Raw genomic sequence first — 19,283 nt, forward strand, 5'->3', positions numbered from 1 at the left:
GAGTCTTAGAGCTGGTGCAGAAATCCTAAGGTTCAGCCTTTCCTTTAAAACTGCTAGGTATAATGCCATTGGAGGAAAGAGGAACAGAATACACTTTAGGATGTCTCCTTTCTGGTGCTAAATTGTGATCTATAGAGTTGGATCAAAGTAAAGCAATTTTCAACTTTGGTAGATTGCTATTGCTACAATTAATGTTTAGTTTAGAACAAAGTCAGATTTATTCACTATTGCATCAATTGCTGACTTTCCAGAAATTTCTCAAGCAGATGACCACAACCACGTCAGTCTTCACATTTCCCCATAGGCTGAGACAACAATGGAAATTCCTCCTAAGAGAGGAGGGCAGAGTAGGGCCATGGCTACCCACTCAGTACCTGTGATATTTTGACATAATAAGAAAAAAATATTTGGTCTTCATCCCAGGTCTCTGGCACAGAACTTATTAAACCACTGTAATTTCTGGAGCATAAAGGTGAAAGAGTAGCTTTTGTTTTTCATTAAGAAATCCCTTTCAACCATACCTGAGACTGTGTTAATAAGGTGATTTGGGAAAGCATCTAAGGAGGAGGTGCTGGTTATCAAGAGAATCAACCATGATATTAGAGGGTTAGAAATTCAGCCCAACACCCTTAACCTCAGAGGAGAAGTTAATAATCATTTGCCAATGCTTTAATCAATGCTTTTACTAATCAGTGCCTATGTAATGAAACCTCTATAAAAACCTAAACCAAAAGAGTCTGGATTGCTTTCTGGGTTGGTGAACACAACCACATGCCAGGGGGATGGCACACTCTAAACTCCATGGAGACAGAGGTGCCTGCATTTAGGACCCTTGGGACCTTGCTCTATGTATCTCTTCATCTGGCTGTTCATTGTATCCTTTAAAATATCCTTTGTAAGGGGTGCCTGGCTGGCTCAATTGGTGGAGCATGCAACTCTTGATCCTGGGATTGTAAATTCGAGCCCCAGGTTGGTTGTAGAGATTACTTAACAATAAAATCTTTTAAAAATCCTTTGTAATAAATCGGGCAGCCCGGGTGGCTCAGTGGTTTAGCACTGCCTTCAGTCCAGGGCCTGATCCTGGAGACCGGGGATCGAATCCCGCTTCAGGCTCCCTGCATGAGCCTGCTTCTCCCTCTGCCTGTGTCTCTGCCTCTCTCTGTGTGTCTCTCATGAATAAATAAATAAAATCTTAAAAAAAAATCCTTTGTAATAAATCAATTGTAGTAAATGTTTTTCTGAGGTTTGTGAGTCATTCTAGCAAATTATCAAAGCTGAGGAAGGGGTTGTGGGAACCCTCTATTTATAGGTGACAACCTGGGACTTGTGACTGGTGTTTGAAGTGGGGGAAGTCTTATGTGACCAAGCCCTTAACCTGTGGGGTCTGTGCTAACTCCAGGCAGTGTCAGAATTGAACTGTAGGACATCTAGTTGGTGTTCTTTGAGCTGGAGATTGACTGATATAAGAAAAGTCTCCACACATCTGGTGTCAGAAGTGGTGTGTAGGGAAGATGAAGTTTCCTTTTAGTATCTTAGTAGGAATTAGAAATGAGCACCCCATCCTTCAGAAGGATGCAGCCCATGGCTAGAGCAGGGAACGATGACTGAACCATGGACTTCAGACTGGATTTCAGTTCTCACTTGCCCCTTTGCAGTTCCCCTTGTGTACATGGTAGCCTGACGGGAGCAAGCTTTTGGACCAAGCTCCTAGATATTTACACTTACATTGATGTTGGCTAGTACCTGCTGGTTGAACAGTCTTGGTTCATTCTTCCCTTCTCTTCCTCTTGGGAGAAGAGATGCATCTACAGGACCCAACTGCTCTGGGGACTCGTGTCCTGGGAGTCTTCTGTGCAGATGGTGTACACCATAATCTCTGCCCCTTTAAGAAAAAGCAAAACAACAGGACCAAACTAAATAAAAAACTCTGGTGGACAAGGAAGAGAAGTGCACAAACATTGAGTTTCTGTCTCTGTGGTGCTATGATGGGCATTTTATACACTTGGTCAACCCTCTTTTTCTCAACACCTCCCTGAATAAGGGAGGGTAGAAAGTTGAGTCTTCCCTTGTGGGGTTCTCTCCAGCTAAATCCTCAATTTAGAGAGAAGAAATAGTTCGCCTCTCTAGAGTTGCATGTTTATGCCTTTAATTGAATGACATCAGGTTATCTAACTGAAATTCTTCTATCAAAGGCTTAGCTGAAAAATAAATGACCTTTAAGAAAGACTGTTTTAGGAACATGCAACTATCCATTCATTCTTTTATGCCCTCTGAATTCTATTCTTGATCAAATATAGCCACCAAAAGGTCATGTGCTGTGTTTGTGTGATCCCTTGTAGAACTGCTGTCAATTGACTATCTGCCTTGAGGAAAACAGACTTAATTTCTCTGGGTAAAAAGGTCCCTAAGAAACAACCATGTGGGTTTTAGTAACAGCTGCAGCAGCAGCTCCTGGGTGCCAGGACATTTTATTTTTTAGCTAAATCCGTATTATATTCACTGTGCTGTGCTAGTACAGGGCTAGTACAGGGCCTTACTACAGAAACTTGAGAAATATTTGTTGAATGAGGTAAATGGAATTTCCTGTAAATATATGAGTCTTTAAATCATTCAATGTCACTCTATAAAAACCCACAGAAGATGTAACCATTAGAATTTAGTGCTAGGAAAACATTCATTTCCCTTGAGGAACAGGTACATGGCAAATGAGAATCACAAACCTGATTGTGTTGCTTCTTTTTTGTGTTTTTGCTTTCACATTCAGGAATCTCTATATCAAATCTGAAAGTTTGATCTTTAGTCACAATGGCTATAATGACTTTTGTGGAGTGCTGATGTTCTTTTTTCTTTTCCTCTGCCTTAAATTTTTATTTCTTTTTGGTTATCTCACCTTTTTCTTGGTGATGAAGATGTAAGTCATTTAAATCCATTGTGGAAAAAGCTGAGATATAAAAATTTTAAAAATAGAGTTTTTCAGATATCTGCCTCCCTACCAGATAGTGCCTTTCTCTCTTTGTTCCTAGGGAACATAAAACCTTTTTGACCCAGGAGGGAATTCTTATACCATAAGGCAGGTGAGGGCAGGTTCTCAAGTCACTGATGGAGGTCACAATAGGCTATTGTTCCAGGTGCCACTGCCAAATAGGGCTTAGGTCAAGTGAGTTGGGCTGACTGGCTGAGCTGTTGGTCAATGAGCTTGAAGTAAGCACATAGTGAGCACATAGGAAGCATTTATTACATGTTAGGAATGTGTGTTAGTATTATTAAGTATTATTTTACCCAGAGCTGAGTGAATGCTGAGAGGAGAAACTATGGTTGAGTTGACAGACTTCACTTTTCTAGGCATGTCTGTAGCTCTCAGCTATATAGACAAATGGAGAAAGCTGTTTCCACACTGTTAAACTTCATTTTTCTTTTAAGATTTATTTGACAGAAAGAGAGTGAGAGCACAAGCAAGGAGGAGTGGAAGAGGGAGAGGGAAAAGCAAACTCCCTGATGAGCAGGGAGCCTGTCATGGGACTCCATCCCAGGACCTTGGGATCATGGCCTGAGCTGAAGGCGGATGCTTAACTGACTGAGCCATCCAGGGGCCCCTAAACTTCACTCTTCACCCACCTAGCCAAAGAATATGGTTGAAGTAGGAAACATTCATAATACAGTCCTAAGAATCTATTTCTTAGACAACAATTTCAGCTGTTAGAGCGTACGATTATCCTAAGAATTGTCATGCTTAGAAAAAACATAAATGAAATCAATTAGAAACAGAAAAATGAGGGGCACCTGGCTAGCTCAGTCAGTAGAGAATGTAATTCTTGATCTGGGGATCGTAAGCTCAAGCTCCAGGATGGATGTAAAGATTACTTTAAAACAAAGAAAAATGAAATAAAAGTGGAGTGGTCTATGTCATTACAACTTTAAACACTTACGTCTTTTGGATAGTATCTGACTCAGAGATCTGGATGTGCTCAGCCATGGAAACACTAAGGGGGTCAAGGGTCATACTCCTCAGTTCCTGGTCTGTGAAGACAAAGAGCATCCTTAACAGCCAAGGACAATAGATTATATAGTCAAGAATCCCAGACATGGGAAAATGTCTACCTGGTTAGTAGTCAATGACATGCAAATTAGCACCATGAAGTATGTTATACCTATAAAATTAGCAAATGCTGCACAAACCAGTACTGGCACATAGCGAGTGAAATTAAAATTAGTAGACTCTTTGGGAAAGTGATATGACAGTATGTACCAAGAACCAGAAAAATATTCTTGTCTTTAGTCAGGAATCTCACTCCTGAGTATTTATCATGAGGAAATAATTCAAAAGAACAAGATTTTTGTATAAAGTTGTTATAACTTTGTTATTAATAATGAAAAAGTAGAAACAACTCAACAATGGAAAATTGGGAAAACAATTCATGATTCATTAATTTGACATTTAGTTTAAAAGATAATAAGCAATATGGAAAATAGGATATAAAGAAGTAAAAATGTAAACTATAGAACAGTCTGTTAGAACTATTTAAAATATATATGTAAATGAATAAGGGCTGGAAGAAAAAACAGAAAAAGAAAATAACATGTTAGATTAGGAGATTTATGTGTGTTTAAATTTCTTCTTAAAACCCCAGTGTGGTTATAACATTGCAAATGAAATTGATTAAAAAAACCCAGACATTACAACTCAGTAGCAAAAAAACCAAACAATTAAACCAATTAAAAAATAGGAAGAGGATCTAAACAGACATTTTTCCAAAGAAGACATAAGACAGCTAACAGGCACATGAAAAGATGGTCAACATTACTAATTATCAGAGAAATGCTATTCAAAACCACAATGAAATGTCACCTCCTACTTATTCGAATGGTTAGTATAAAAAAGATAAGAAATAAGTGTTGACAAGGATGTGGAGAAAAGGGAATCCTCATGCACTGTTGGTGGGAATGTAAATTAGTGCAGCTGCTATAGGAAACAATATGCAGGTTCTTCAACATATTATCCAGCAATTTAACATCTGAGTATTTACCTGAAGAAAATGAAAACACGAATTCAAAAAGATACACCCCTATGTTCATGGCAGCCTTATCTGCAATAGCCAAAATATGTTAACAACCTAAGTGTCCACTGATGGATGAATGGATAAAGAAGGTGTGGGGTGTGTATACATGTATGCGCACACACACACACACACAATGGAAATCTTGCCATTTGCAATGACATGAAGAGAACTTGAGGGTATTATGCTAAGTGAAAGAAGTCAGAGAAAAACAAATACTGCCTGATTTCATTTATATGTGGAATCTAAAAAATTAAACAGATGAACAAACAACACAAAACTCATAGGTACAGGCAACAGATTGGTGGTTGCTAGAGGGGAAGAGGGTAGGGGGCTGAGAGAAATGGGTGAAGGGGATCAAGCAGACAAACTTAGATATATAAAATAAATAAGTCATGAGGATGTAATGTATTGCATGGTGACTATAGTCAATAATATTTAGAGCATATTTGAAAGCTGCCAAGAGTGAATCTTGAAAGTTCTCTTCACAAGAAAAAAAACTTTTTTGTAACTTTGTATGATGACTGTAGATAATAACTAGACTTATTGTGGTGATCATTTTGTGGTGTATGCAAATATCAAATTATTACGGTGTATACCTGAAACTAATATGATGTTATTTATCAATTTTATCTCAATTTAAAAATTTTTAATTGGGATGCCTGGGTGGCTCAGTGGTTGAGCATCTGCCTTTAGCTCAGGTTGTGATCCCGGGGTCCTGGGATCGAGTCCTGCATTGGGCTCTCCGCAGTAAACCTGCTTCTCCCTCTGTCTGTGTCTCTGCCTCTCTTTGTGTGTCTCTCATGAATTAAATAATAAACAAACAAATAAATATCCATCAACAGGCAAATGGATAAACAAACTAGTGTATACATACAAATCAATACTACTTAGCAGTAAGTAGAAATGAAGCATTAATACACTTAGCAATATGTATAAATGTCAAAAAAATTATGTGAAATGAAAGAAACTAGACTAAAAGAAAGTACAAATGGTATGATTCCATTATATAAAATTTTAGAAAACGCAAAGTAATCTATAGTGACAGAAAGCATATCAGTGGTTGTCTAGCGTCAAGGGAGGCTAGATTTGGGGGAAGCATGAGGAAATATTTGGAAAACATGAATGTTTTATCTTGACTGTGTTGATGGCTTCATGGGAGTATACACATATCAAAACTTACCTAGTAGATCTTAAAAGTTCTCATTGTAAGAAAAGACAATTGTAACTATGTGTGGTGATGGATATTAATAAATTGTTGTGGTATTAATTTTGCAATATACATATAAATCACATTGTATACCTTAAACTAATACAGTGTTATCTGTCAATTATATCTCAATAAAACTAGGGAAAACACCCCAAATCATAGCAATGTTTAGTGTTTCAATGAAAGAAAAGTAATTGGCTGACTAATTTTGTATCCTATCAAATAACTACAAGTCATTAAAACCTGAGAAAAAGTAGAAAAAGTGAAGTTGACTGCATTAAAGTCTTATAGGAAAAATATAGTATTATTTAACACTTTAAAAAACGTACTTAATCATAAGATTTAATAAGTATAATTTATCATATGCCAACTATTCCTCAATAAAGAAAAAATATATTTTTAAGATTTCACCTAATCATTCATGACACTGAGAGAGAGAGGCAGATACGTAGGCAGAGGGAGGAGAAGGAGGCTCCATGCAAGGAGCCTGATGTGGGACTTGATCCCGGGACTCTGGGATCATGCTGAGTTGAAGGCAGACGGTCAACCAGTGAGCCAGCCAGGAGTCCCAAGAAAAAATATTAATACAAATAAAGTACCTAAAACAGTGTTGACACTTGGTAAAAATAAACAAGAACCAACCAAAAAATCTCACCCAGGATCACTCGCATACAATTAATGCAAATATTTTGATGTACTTTCATGCATATATAATAGTCATTCTCATAGATTTAAAAAATAATGTATATATAATTTTAATTTACCTTTGTTATAATCTCTCATATAATATTCCTAAAAATGATTTTATTTATTTTTTAAAAAGATTTTATTTATATATTCATGAGAGACACACACAGAGAGAGGCATAGACACAGGCAGAGGGAGAAGCAGGCTCCATGCAGGGAGCCTGATGTGGGACTCAATCCCTGGTCTCCAGGATTAGGCCCTGGGCTGAAGGTGGCACTAAACCGCTGAGTCACCCGGGCTGCCCTAAAAATGATTTTAATAACAGCATAGCATTTCACTGTACAGATGTACCATAACTGACTTAACCAATCATGTAACTTTTAAAATTCAGACTGTTACAAGTTTTTCATAATTATAAAGAACTTTGTATAACATATCCTTGAAAGGAATGTTTTTGATTATTAAAAGACCTACTCTTTGTTCACATCTATGATTATTAAAAGATATACAGTCTTTAAGGCACAGTGTCTATTGCCAAATTGCTCCCCAGAAAATTTGTACCGATTTTATACTCTGAGAAAACCGTCATTTACTGCTTTCATTTATCACATGCTTATTAGATTTTTACTATACGCTGGGAACTGTGTTAGGTCCTGGGAATACACTGGGGAGTAGGACAGAAACATCTCCTAGTCTCAGGAACTTAAATTTTATTGGAGAAGATGGATATTAACATTAAATAAAACAAAACCAAAACATAAAAAACTTTTTAAAAGGAAAACTCTAATATTCAATTCCTATTTCTCTTTCTCTTTGAGTAGATTCTTTTAAAAATTTTTTTATTTTATTTAAATTCAATTTGCTGGGCAGCCCCGGTGACGCAGCGGTTTAGCGCCGCCTGCAGCCCAGGGCGTGATCCTGGAGACCCTGGATCGAGACCAGAGATCGGGCTCTCTGTATGGTGCCTGCTTCTCCCTCTGCCTGTGTCTCTGCCTCTCTCTCTCTGTCTCTATGAATAAATAAATAAAATCTTAAAAAAAAAAATTCAATTTGCTAACATATAGTATAACACCCAGTGCTCAATTCATCACACGCTGTCCTTAATGCCTGTCACCCAGTTACCCCATCCCTCCCTCTCACCTCCCCTTCTGCAACCCTTTGTTTTCCAGAGTTAGGACTCTTCCATGGTTTGTCTTCCTCTCTAATTTTTTCCCACTCGGTTTCTCTCCTTTCTGAGGTGTAGATTCTTGTGTGAATTACTTTACTTTCCTCAATTTTGTTTATTTATTTAAAGGTATAACTTTAAAGAAAGATTGGAAAAGAAAAAAAATTCACCTGTAATCCTACCAACATCATCCCCTTAAATACCACAGCTAATTCCTTTTTCGGCAAAGTTGTCCGTGACACCCCCACTCCTTCCCATGCAGACCACCTTTGTCACTTGTTTTTTTTTCTGCCATTCACAAATTTTAAGGTTGGCATCTATTGTCTCACACATCAACCTCCAGAGCGAGCAATGGGGACCAAATTTTTCATATACAAGTGGTTAGGGAAACTGAGAAGGTTGACTGGGGTAGTACCTTGCAATTTATATTGTCTTGGATGATGTGCAGTATTAACAGAGAGTTGTAGCTGATTTAAGTATCTTCGTGACAAGGGGAATTCTGGGGAGTGGGGGAGGGCTGTTCCATTCCCTAACATGGCTTAAAATCTGTGGCTAAAACCTGTTTTACTGAAGACATTCAGGGCTCTCTTCATAGCTCTTTTGAACTTTGGGACAGGGCACTACAGGACCAGCAGGGGGCGCATTTGTATTGCCCAAAACCTGAGTTTCTACATTGGTATAATTTGACCACAATGATTAGAATTGAAACCCAGAAAAAAAAAAAAAAAAAAAAAAAAAAAAAGAAACCCGATCAGCTCTGAGAGGTGGACCATAGAAAAGAGGCCGCCACCCCCCTTCTAATATAATAACCTGATACTTAGGAAGTATTAGAAAAAACTAAGGCAGTACTTTGACTAATTGTGTAGAACTTTTCACTGTTTTTTTTTTTTTTTTTTTAAGATTTTATTTATTTATTCATGAGAGACAGAGGAAGAAGCAGACTCCCTGCAGGGGAGCCTGATACAGGACAGGCCCTGAGCCAAAGGCAGATGCTCAACCGCTGAGCTACCCAGGCGTCACAACTTTCAACTGCTTTTAAAAAATCTGTAAAATATTTGAAGAACGCAGAGTATAGGAAAAAAAAATATTGTATACTGAGTACGGATGTACTTACCACCAGCTTTGTGAAATCTTAACATTTTGCCATATCTGAGTCACATTTTTTCTCTAAAGAAATAAAACATTTCACATACAGTCCAAGACTTCATTGTATCTGATACAATCCCAGGTCTCTCACTCTCCCCGCAGTGGTAGCCATTCTCTTAAACTTGGTGTTTGTCAACTGAACACACTGCCCCAAAATATGGTACCTTTGCATATTAAATATTAATAAGCTGAAGGAATTTGAGGAACAGAAGGTGAAGGAAAGATTCTTGGGCCACTGTACCCTTCTCCCCAGAAGCAGGTTATAAGCATCTGCCTTCCGCTCAGGTCATGATCTCAGGGTCCTGGGATGAAGCCCGGAGCCCAGCATCTGGCTCCCTGCTCAGGAAGGAGTCAGCTTCTCCCTTTTCCTTTGCTCCCCGTCCCCTCCTACCACGTGTGCTCTATCTCAAACGAATGAATGAATGAATGAAATCTTAAAAAAAAAAACCCACATCTGAGAGATGCCCCCAAAAATGCCCCCCAGAGGAAAGAGGCATCCTTTTCTCTGAAGATTGAGAAACTTTAAGAGGAATCCAAATAAGCAGGCCTTGTTAAGTTTCTCCTAATTTATTACCTTTAGCTCATTCCCTTCAAGTTGTATCATATTTTCCCACAACTTTCCACTCTTCATCAAACCTAGTATAAAACTACTTAGGCTTAAAAAAAAAAAAACTACTCAGGCTTGGAGTGCCTGGCTTGCTCAGTTGGCAGAGCATTTGGGAATTGTGAGTTTGAGCCCCATGTTGGGTGTAGAGATTATTTTAAAATAAAAAATATTAAAAAAAAAAACAGACTTAACCATTTCTTTGGGTCTTGATTTTCTTATGAAGGCTCCAATATCACATAAAATTTATATTAAATAAATTTGTGTGCTTTTCTCCTCTTAAATCTGTGTCAGTTAAATCTTTAGACCTAGCCAGGGACTCTAAGAGGGTCAAGGAAAAGTTTTTCTTCTCCTACAGAGTCCTCAGGCATATGTTTATATCTTTGCCACAGTATACATGCACTTATAAACAACATGATAGTATTTTACCCATTAAATCCTTGTATCAATAGTATCATTTATAGAAATTTTGCAACTTATTTTGCTTAGCATTTTGTTTTTGTGATTCATAATACATATAGTTTCCATTCATTTAAGCTAACGCTATTTCATCATATAACTTTTTTATTATTTATTTATTTATTTATTTATGATAGTCACAGAGAGAGAGAGAGGCAGAGACACAGGCAGAGGGAGAAGCAGGCTCCATGCACCGGGAGCCCGACGTGGGATTCGATCCCGGATCTCCAGTATCGCGCCCTGGGCCAAAGGCAGGCGCTAAACCGCTGCGCCACCCAGGGATCCCTATTTCATCATATAAACATACCACAATTTATTTATCCATTTTGCTGCTGATGGCTTTTTTTTTTTAATTTTTATTTATTTATGATAGTCACACAGAGAGAGAGAGAGAGAGAGAGGCAGAGGGAAAGCAGGCTCCATGCACCAGGAGCTCGACGTGGGACTCGATCCTGGGTCTCCAGGATCGTGCCCTAGGCCAAAGGCAGGCGCTAAACCACTGCACCACCCAGGGATCCCTGCTGATGGCTTTTTAAATTATTTCCAATTTTTTGTGATTACAAACAATGCTGCAATGAACCTTCATGAATAAGTCACTTTTGATACATGACAGAGTTTCTCTAAGGTATACATGGGAATCAAATTGTTGAGTAGCAAGGTACATGCAACTTCAATTTATTGGATATTTCCAAATTGCTCTGAATTTCTAAAACTCCATATCCTCATCAATGATGGGTGTTCACAGACTTTAAAATTTTTGCTAACCTGATATACATATGAAATGAAATATTTCTGTTTTAATTTGAACTTTCCTAATTACCAGCATAGTTGGCTTTTTTTCCTAAAGATTTTATTTGAGAGAGAGCAGAGCAATTAGAAATAGCACAAGCAGTGCAGAGGGGCAGAAGAGGGACAAACAGACACCCCCCTCATCAGGGAGCCTGATGCGGGTTTAGTGTGGGGGTTGATTCCAGGACCCTGAAATCATGACCTGAACCAAAGGCAGAGGCTTAACTGACTGAGCCACCCACGCACCCTTAAAGTTGACTTTTTTTTACATGGCCATTTGCTTAGGATTCCTGTCTGTTAATTGCCTGTTCTTATCTCTTAGCTATTTTTCATTTGGGTTGATTGTCTTTTCCTTCTCTACTTGTAGCAGTTCTTGCTGCATTTTGGATACTAATACTTTCTTGGTTTTATTCATTGCAGATATTGTCTTTTAGTCTATGATTTGTCTTTTTTTTTTTAAGATTTTATTTATTTTATTTTTTAGTAATCTCCACACCCAATGTGGGGCTCGAACTCATAACCCAAGACCAAGAGTTGCATGCTCTACTGACTGAGCCAGCCAGGAACCCTGTGATTTGTCTTTCAACTTTGTTTTTGCTGTCTTCTCAAAAACTTTAAATTTTAATATAGCCAGATTTGTCAATAATTTTCTTTATGGTTTATGTTTTGAATCATGGGTAGGAAGCTTTTACTTTTCTCAAATTCATAAACATATTCTTCTAAAACAGTTTAAAAATTTTGCTTTTTTAGGGGTGCCTGGCTGGCTCAGTTGGAAGAGCATGAGACTCTTGATTTTGGGGTTGTGAGTTCAAGCCCCATGTTGGGTGTGGAGATTACTTAAATATAAAATCTTAAAAAAATTTTTTTAAAAAATACATCTGATATTTTTTGAGGTAAAGATTTAAAAATCGGATAACCAGTTTTCTCAAAATTATATAGTGAAAAATAGCCTGTTCTTTATACTTTTGCCATGTATTGTTTCCATATATGGGTGTATTCTCACCCACTTAACTGAGAATGGATTCTCAATTTTCTTCTGTTATCCCTAAGCCAATATCATATGACTTTATTATTACTTAAAAAAATATTTTATATATTTCTTCATGAGAGACACAGTGACAGAGGCAGAGACACAGGCAGAGGAAGAAGTAGCCTCCCCACAGGGAGCCCGGTGTGGGACTTGATCCTCCGACTCCAGGATCATGACCTGAGCCGAAGGCAGATGCTTAACCACTGAGCCACCCAGGTGTCCCTCATGTGACTTTAAAGTGATTTTTGATATTATAGTATTAGGCCTCTTTGTTTTTCTTCAAAAATTTTATTGATTATTTTAGGCCCCTTTTGAATTTTTGAATTTTTGATCAACCTATCATGTTCCATCAAAACCCAGCTGGAGATGTAAAAAAAAAAAACTGTAATTGCACTGAATTTACAGATTAATTTAGGGAGAAGTGTCATTTTCCTATTTATGAACATTATATACAGCCTTATATAGAATATTATATTTGTTTTGGTCTATTTTCATTTAATTGAACAACATTTTATAATTTCTTCAAGAGTCTCACATATCGTTTTTTATATTTATTTGTAAGATATATTTACTATACATATATATTATATTTAAAAACTACATTTATCCTGCCTTCCTAGTAGAAGAGGAAAGTTGTTTTGTTCCTTCTGGTAGGAGTTTCCAACTAATAAGTGGAGAAAGAATGATAGAATTTCAGTAACTCAGGCAGCCCGGGTGCTCAGCAGTTTGGCACCGCCTTCAGCCCAGGGCCGGATCCTGGAGACACGGGATTGAGTCCTGTGTGGGCATGGTCCCCACAGGGAGCCTGCTTCTCCCTCTGCCTGTGTCTCTGCCACTCTGTCTGTGTCTCTCATGAATAAATAAATAAAATCTTAAAAAAAAAAAAAAGAATTTCAGTAACTCTATTTTGAAGCCTCTAATGAATGAATGGATCTGTAGCTGTTGGCCTTGCAAAGAGAACAAGCAAACATTATGTCTCCTGATGGAAGAACACAATGCCTTCCATGAAATAGTCTTGCCAAAAGGAAACACCAAACTTGAATCTGATCAAGTCTGAGGAGCCAAGTACTAATTTACAGGGAATACAGATGACAGAGAAATACTATACCATGAGGAAGCAACAGCAAAATCTAGATTGTGAGAAACTCCATAGGACAAGTGACTTGATTTCCTAAAAATACACTAAAAGAGGGGGGAAAAAAAGAAATGGAAGGGACCCTATAAATTAAAGGAGATATGAAGGCCACACCAACCTACTGCAAACAAATTCTAAAGCAATTATAATGAGACAATTATGGCATTGAAAAAACAGAATATTCAATTATATTAATAGTTTTAATTTTTAGGTGAAATGGCGGTATTATGGTTATGTCAAAAGTGTCTTTTCTTGTTTTTTTAGAGGTATGTACTCAAGTGTATATAGGTAACATGATATAAGCCTGGAAAATTTGTTTCAAAATAGTACGGAAGAGAGGAATTGGGGATGTGGGTGAACAATATTGTCCAGGAGATGGGCATGTGGGATTCTTGTGCTGCTCTGTTTGTCTTTCTGTATATTAGGGGTTTTCCATAATAACAATAATCTTAAAATTAAATTTTAAATTGTGCTTTATGTTTTGAACACTATTGTTTTTCCACAATTGATTTTTGTGTATTGATCTATATTTAGTCATCTTGCTGAATTTTTGTTTGTCTTTTAATAATTTGTCTGTAGATGCCCTTGGATTTTTCCATCTAAGTAATACTATTGTCTGGGAATAATGACAGCGTCATTTCTTCCTTTCTGTCCTTTTCTTTCTTTTTATTTCTCTACTGCGCTACCACAATGTTGAAATAGAAGCAATGGCAGAGGACATCCTTATCCTAATGCTTTCTCTAAAGAAAGCTTTTAAAGTTCTACCATTAAAGTATGATGTTTACTGTAGGTTTTTGGTAGACTCTCTTCATTAAAATCAGGAAGTCTTGGGCAGCCCTGGTGGCGCAGCGGTTTAGAGCCACCTGTGGCCCAGGGCATGATCTGGAGACCCTGGATCAAGTCCCACGTCAGGCCCTCTGCATGGAGCCTGCTTCTCCCTCTGCCTGTGTCTCTGCCTCTCTGCATCTCTATGAATAAAAAAATAAAAATAAAAAAAAATTAAAATCAGCAAGTCTTCCTCTGTTCCCAGTCTGATAATTTTAAATCATTAATGGGCAAATGTCATAAATTTATTTTTCCTTTTGTATCTATTGAGATGACCCTAAGGTTTTTCTCCTTTAACCTCCTTTCTTTTTGGGGATTATTTATTTATTTATTTATTCATGAGAGACACACACAGAGAGAGAGAGAGGCAGAGACACAGGCAGAGGGAGAAGCAGACTCCATGCAAGGAGCCTGATGTGGGACTTGAACCCCGGAGAACCTGGGACCATGCCCTGGGCCAGAGGCAGGCGCTGAACTGCTGAGCCACTCAGGTGTCCCTCTCCTTTAATCTCTTGATGTGAATTACATAAACAGACTTTCCCATGTTAGGCCATCTTTGAATTTCTGGGATAAACCAAATTCAGTCATACATACATACATACGTATATATACATACATATGTACATACCATATATCATAAAATATATATTTAATATAGAAACTTAAGGATTTGATTGGCTAATATTTTATTTAGGAGTTTTGCATCTTTGATCATAAGCAAGATTGGTCTATCAATTTCTTTTCTTATGTTGTCCTTGTCTCTAGATCAATCTCAATGTCAGGGGGCTTGGTTTGGGGGGACTGATTATGTCCTCTGTGTAAGTCCTTTTACTTAAGGCCAAGTGTGGGCAGCAGACCCAATCTGAACGAACAGTCTTGCCAGCCTCTGCATTCTATGAAAGGCTATGTGTGGCAACAACAGTAACATAACCTCTTAGAATGTGGTTGTTTCAACTGCTTTTTGGTTTTGATAAATTTGGTTCTCAAGTTGGAAATAGCCTTTACTTCCTGGAAGGTGAAGAGAATTTTCAGGATCAAGGGGCAACAGCTGTGTTCTGGGATTCTGGGGACTTCCCTGGGGTTTCCATTCTGGGTTAAGTGGAACGAGCCAGAAACATTCTTAAGGATGTATTACTTCCCACCATAGAAGAAGACTTTGAAATACTTTCCAGAAGGAAAAAAAATAAAGCAGTAACAGAGTGCGTAGGCCATCCAGGCTGTTAAGAACTAGCAGATTATTCTGAACCCAGTGCCGGGGCCCCAGATCGCAGAGCCTGGCAGTGTGCAGTGACTGCGTAGGCCTCGTGTGGAGCAAATCAATGATCAAGGAGCCCTGAATGACATCAGGTGGCAGCTCTTTGCAGGGGTTGCACTTTCCAGGATGTAGATTCTGGGACAGTGGCACTGTCTCAACTCCTGGGCACACACCTCTGATCTCTCTATTTTTTCCATAGCTTTAGAGAAATTTTTGCAACACTGGCTACTCCTTACTTCTTTGCACAGGTTGGGAAGTCATCATATTTGGTCCTTCTGGAGCTGTTTATTCCTAGAGTCAGGAAAGGCCTTCAAACCTCCCCTAGCTAGGTGGGCCACCTAGGAGATTTGTGTTCCTACAAGGCAGCTGTGAATCCAACACTGATGTTTTCTCTCCTGTCCTCAGGGTGAGGAAATGTTGAGCCAACTCTGACCACGTAGAGAAGGAAACAGCCAAAGGGGATAGCAGAGAGAAGGAAGCTGGGGGCAGAGCTGTCCTACCCCTTGCCTACCAGCTTGGACTTCTCCATGGGAGAAAAATAAACCTTTCATCTTACTTGAAGTCACTTTATCTTGGTCTTTGTTAGAATGGTTATATCAATATCCTAACTACCACACATCCATCTCTTGAATAAAACAATAATACTCTGAACCTTTTTTTCCCTTGTAGAATAAAAATGGCTCACTGGTTTCTAAGGGTTTCTGTAACACTTGCCTTTTGTCTTTTCTCCCCATTGTTTTAGACTACTGATTAGGGACCCCCTGCATGTCATGCAGAGCTCCCCAGATCTCCCCCTCCTCCTAAGAATATCTAAAATTCTGCCACATTCTAAGGGGTTATGTCACTGCTGCCACATAGCCTTTCACAAAATGCAGAGCCTGGCAGGACTGTTCATTCAGATTAGGTTGCTGCCCACACTTGGCCTTAAGTGAAAGGACTTACACCGAGGACACAATCAGTCCCCCAAAATCAAGCCCCCCTGTCATTGAGATTGATCTAGAAAGTAATCATCACAGTATCAGCTTAGAACTAGTCTCTCCTGATAAGGTACAACTTATGGCTATTAAATTAAGGTTTTGAGCAGCCTGGGTGGCTCAGCGGTTTAACGCCGCCTTCAGCCCAGGGCGTGATCCTGGAGACCCAGGATTGAGTCCCACGTTGGGCTTCCTTCATGGAGCCTGCTTCTCCCTCTGCCTGTGTCTCTGCCTGCTTCTGTGTGTGTCTCTCATGAATGAATAAATGAATGAATGAATAAATAAATAAATAAATCTAATAAACAAACAAATAAGTAAATAAAGGTTTTTAGGGGCACCTGGGTGGCTCAGTGGTTGAGCATCTGCCTTGGGCAGAGGTGGTGGTCCAGGAATCCTGGGATTGAGTCCTGCAAAGGTTCCCCGCAAGAAGCCTGCTTCTCCCTCTGCCTATGTTTCTGCCTCTCTCTGTGTCTCTCTCATGAGTAAATAAGATTTTTTATTTTTCATTTAAGAGAGAGAGAGAGCAAAGCAAGGGGAGAGGCAGACGCAGAGGGAGAAGCAGATTCCCCAGTAAGCAGGGAGCCTGATATGGGGCTTGATCCCAGGGTCCTGGGATCATGACCTGAGCTGGAGGCAGATGTTTAACCATCTGAGTCACCCAGGTGCCCTTAAATTAAAGTTTTTTTAAAGAAATAGACTAATAGCTAGCCTTTAATGACCACTTAGTGTATGCCAGGCACTCTTATAAGCACATCAAATGTATTTACTCCTTTGTCTCTCAGTCACCTCATGAGATAAGTAGTATTAGTACCTCTATTTTACAGATGAAGAAAAAGATGCCTAGAGAAGTTTGGTAACATACTCAAGTGCATGCAGTAGTAAGTGGGGACATGAGGACCTGAACCCAGGGAATCAGACTTGCTGTCAGTGCTCTTGATCACTGTGATGCAGCCTTGACAGCTCTCCCACTACTTTTACCCCCATTATTTTCAAACAAACAGATCAAATCCGGTCACTTAAATTTAGAGAAATAAATTCTAGAAGCAAGGCCCAGGGCAGTGATTCTTAAAGTGTGGTCCCTGTGCCACGACCATTAGCATCACCAGTGAACTTACTAAAATTACAAATTCTATGACCTCAACTCAGATCTAATCAGAAACTCTGGGGACAGGGTACCTAAGTCTATTTTAACTAGCCTCTCAGGTGGTTCTTTTTTTAAAAAAATATTTTATTTATTCATGAGAGACATAGAGAGAGAGAGAGAGAGAGAGAGAGAGAGGCAGAGACATAGGCAGAGGGAGAAGCAGGCTGCTTGATGTGGGACTTGATGCCAGGACTCCTGGATCACAAACTGAGCCAAAGGCAGATGCTCAACCACTGAGCCACCCAAGTGCCCCTCTCAGGTGGTTCTGATGCACACTGAAGTTTAAAGCCCGCTGGCCTAGGAAATAATAAATAACAATTGATTTTTTTTTCTTTCTTTGGGCTCTGAGAGTGGGGAAAAGAGGTGGAAAGGAAAGTTTTGTATTTAACATGAGCAATTTTCCAAACCCTCTTTGATTTGGAAGTTGCCAATTTGATACGTCTGGTGAAAACTTGCATTTGGTAATCTTACGAGTCTAAAACTTAAGATATTCTCAGTGGGCATCGTACTGCTCACTGCTCATAATTTAAACACACAAAGATCACTGCTTAATTTAGCACAGAAAAACAAATCGTGGCAATTAGATGTAAGACCTATAAGGGGAAGATTGATCCTTAAATAGTTAAAAAAAATTTCCTTGGCATGCCGCCTTTTCTTTCTTCATAGATTTGAAATCCTTTTTAAACTTTAGCATTTATCATTCAGGACAGGCAAATGCCTTCTTCAATTTTCTGCAGTGATATTTCACTGCATTAAAGACTGTCTGGATAACCTTTATGGAACTCAGCTGGAGCCTGTCCCTCCGTCATGAGACAGGAAATCTGTTTCGACTGACTTGGTCATTGCTTAGATTTGGCCATGTTCTGCACTGCCTAAAACCTCCACTGCACTTGGCCAAGATCTTGGAGTCTCATCAGTCTTCACATTCTGCATATGTGACTTATAATATGAAAGGTCTGAAGACTGGAGCATGTTTCCTTGGCTACTATCACTCAGCTTAGAAAATGGAGTGGATAGGAGACTTATTTTAGCAAAATTCTGCTTCAAAGCTTGACCAAGCTCAGAAATTGGGCTACCATAATATTTTATTGTATGATATGCAGAAGCAATGAAATGTTTAAAAAATTTTTTTGAGAGAGAGAGAGCACATGTGCAGGGGTGGGGATGAGGAGCAAAGGAAGGACAGAGAGAGAATCTTAGACAGGCTCCACACTCAGTGCAGAGATCTATGTGGGGCTTGATCCTATTGAGATCATGACCCAAGCTGAAATCAAGCGCCCTATGCTCAACCGATGGAGCTACCCAGGCACCCAGCAATGATACCTTTTAAAATGGCCATAAACATCATTTTTGTCTAGAATATCAACTGAAAGAAATAGTAAAAGATGTAAGCAGAAAGATACCAAGTTTAGGGTGAAATCCCAAATGCATGATTTTGCACATTTATCCTTAATGAGCTCTCATGGTTTTCTTCACTTCATGGATTCAAGAGGAGATAGGGAGAGTCGAGGTGTCATTTCACCGGTTGATAAACTGTGACCATGAGAAGGTAGATATTTAATCATTATGATATCCAAGTCAAGATAAATATTTGTTAAAGGGCTATTGTGTATGAATTACTTCATTTATTTCTCATGCAACCTTATGAATGAAGTATAATCAGCTACAGTTAAGGACACTGAGGCATAGTGGGGTTAAGGCTGAGGTAGTCCAACTTCAGGACCCATGTCCTCCACTCAGCTGCTCAGAGCTGCTGTAGCTAGCCTATATAGAGCACCTATGTAAATTCAAGCAAGGTGCCCCAGT

The 19,283-nt window shown here is 38.9% G+C and overlaps 1 protein-coding gene across 10 annotated transcripts in view; it reads right to left on the reverse strand.

Moving 5' to 3' along the window:
* KIAA2012 (KIAA2012 ortholog) overlaps window positions 1-19,283 on the reverse strand; it is a 130,364-nt gene that overhangs the window by 32,483 nt on the left and 78,598 nt on the right. For 9 of the 10 annotated variants that reach the window (XM_072812716.1, XM_072812717.1, XM_072812723.1 and 6 more), the window contains 2 exons: window positions 3,927-4,017; window positions 1,726-1,882 (listed from right to left, as the gene is read on the reverse strand). In XM_072812716.1, the coding sequence (XP_072668817.1) occupies window positions 1,726-1,882; window positions 3,927-4,017 (248 nt within the window). The remainder of the gene's footprint in view (window positions 1-1,725; window positions 1,883-3,926; window positions 4,018-19,283) is intronic. The other variant, XM_072812719.1, reaches the window with a different exon arrangement.

Source organism: Canis lupus, chromosome 36 (assembly GCF_048164855.1).
Source record: "Canis lupus baileyi chromosome 36, mCanLup2.hap1, whole genome shotgun sequence".
Lineage (NCBI taxonomy): Eukaryota > Metazoa > Chordata > Mammalia > Carnivora > Canidae > Canis > Canis lupus.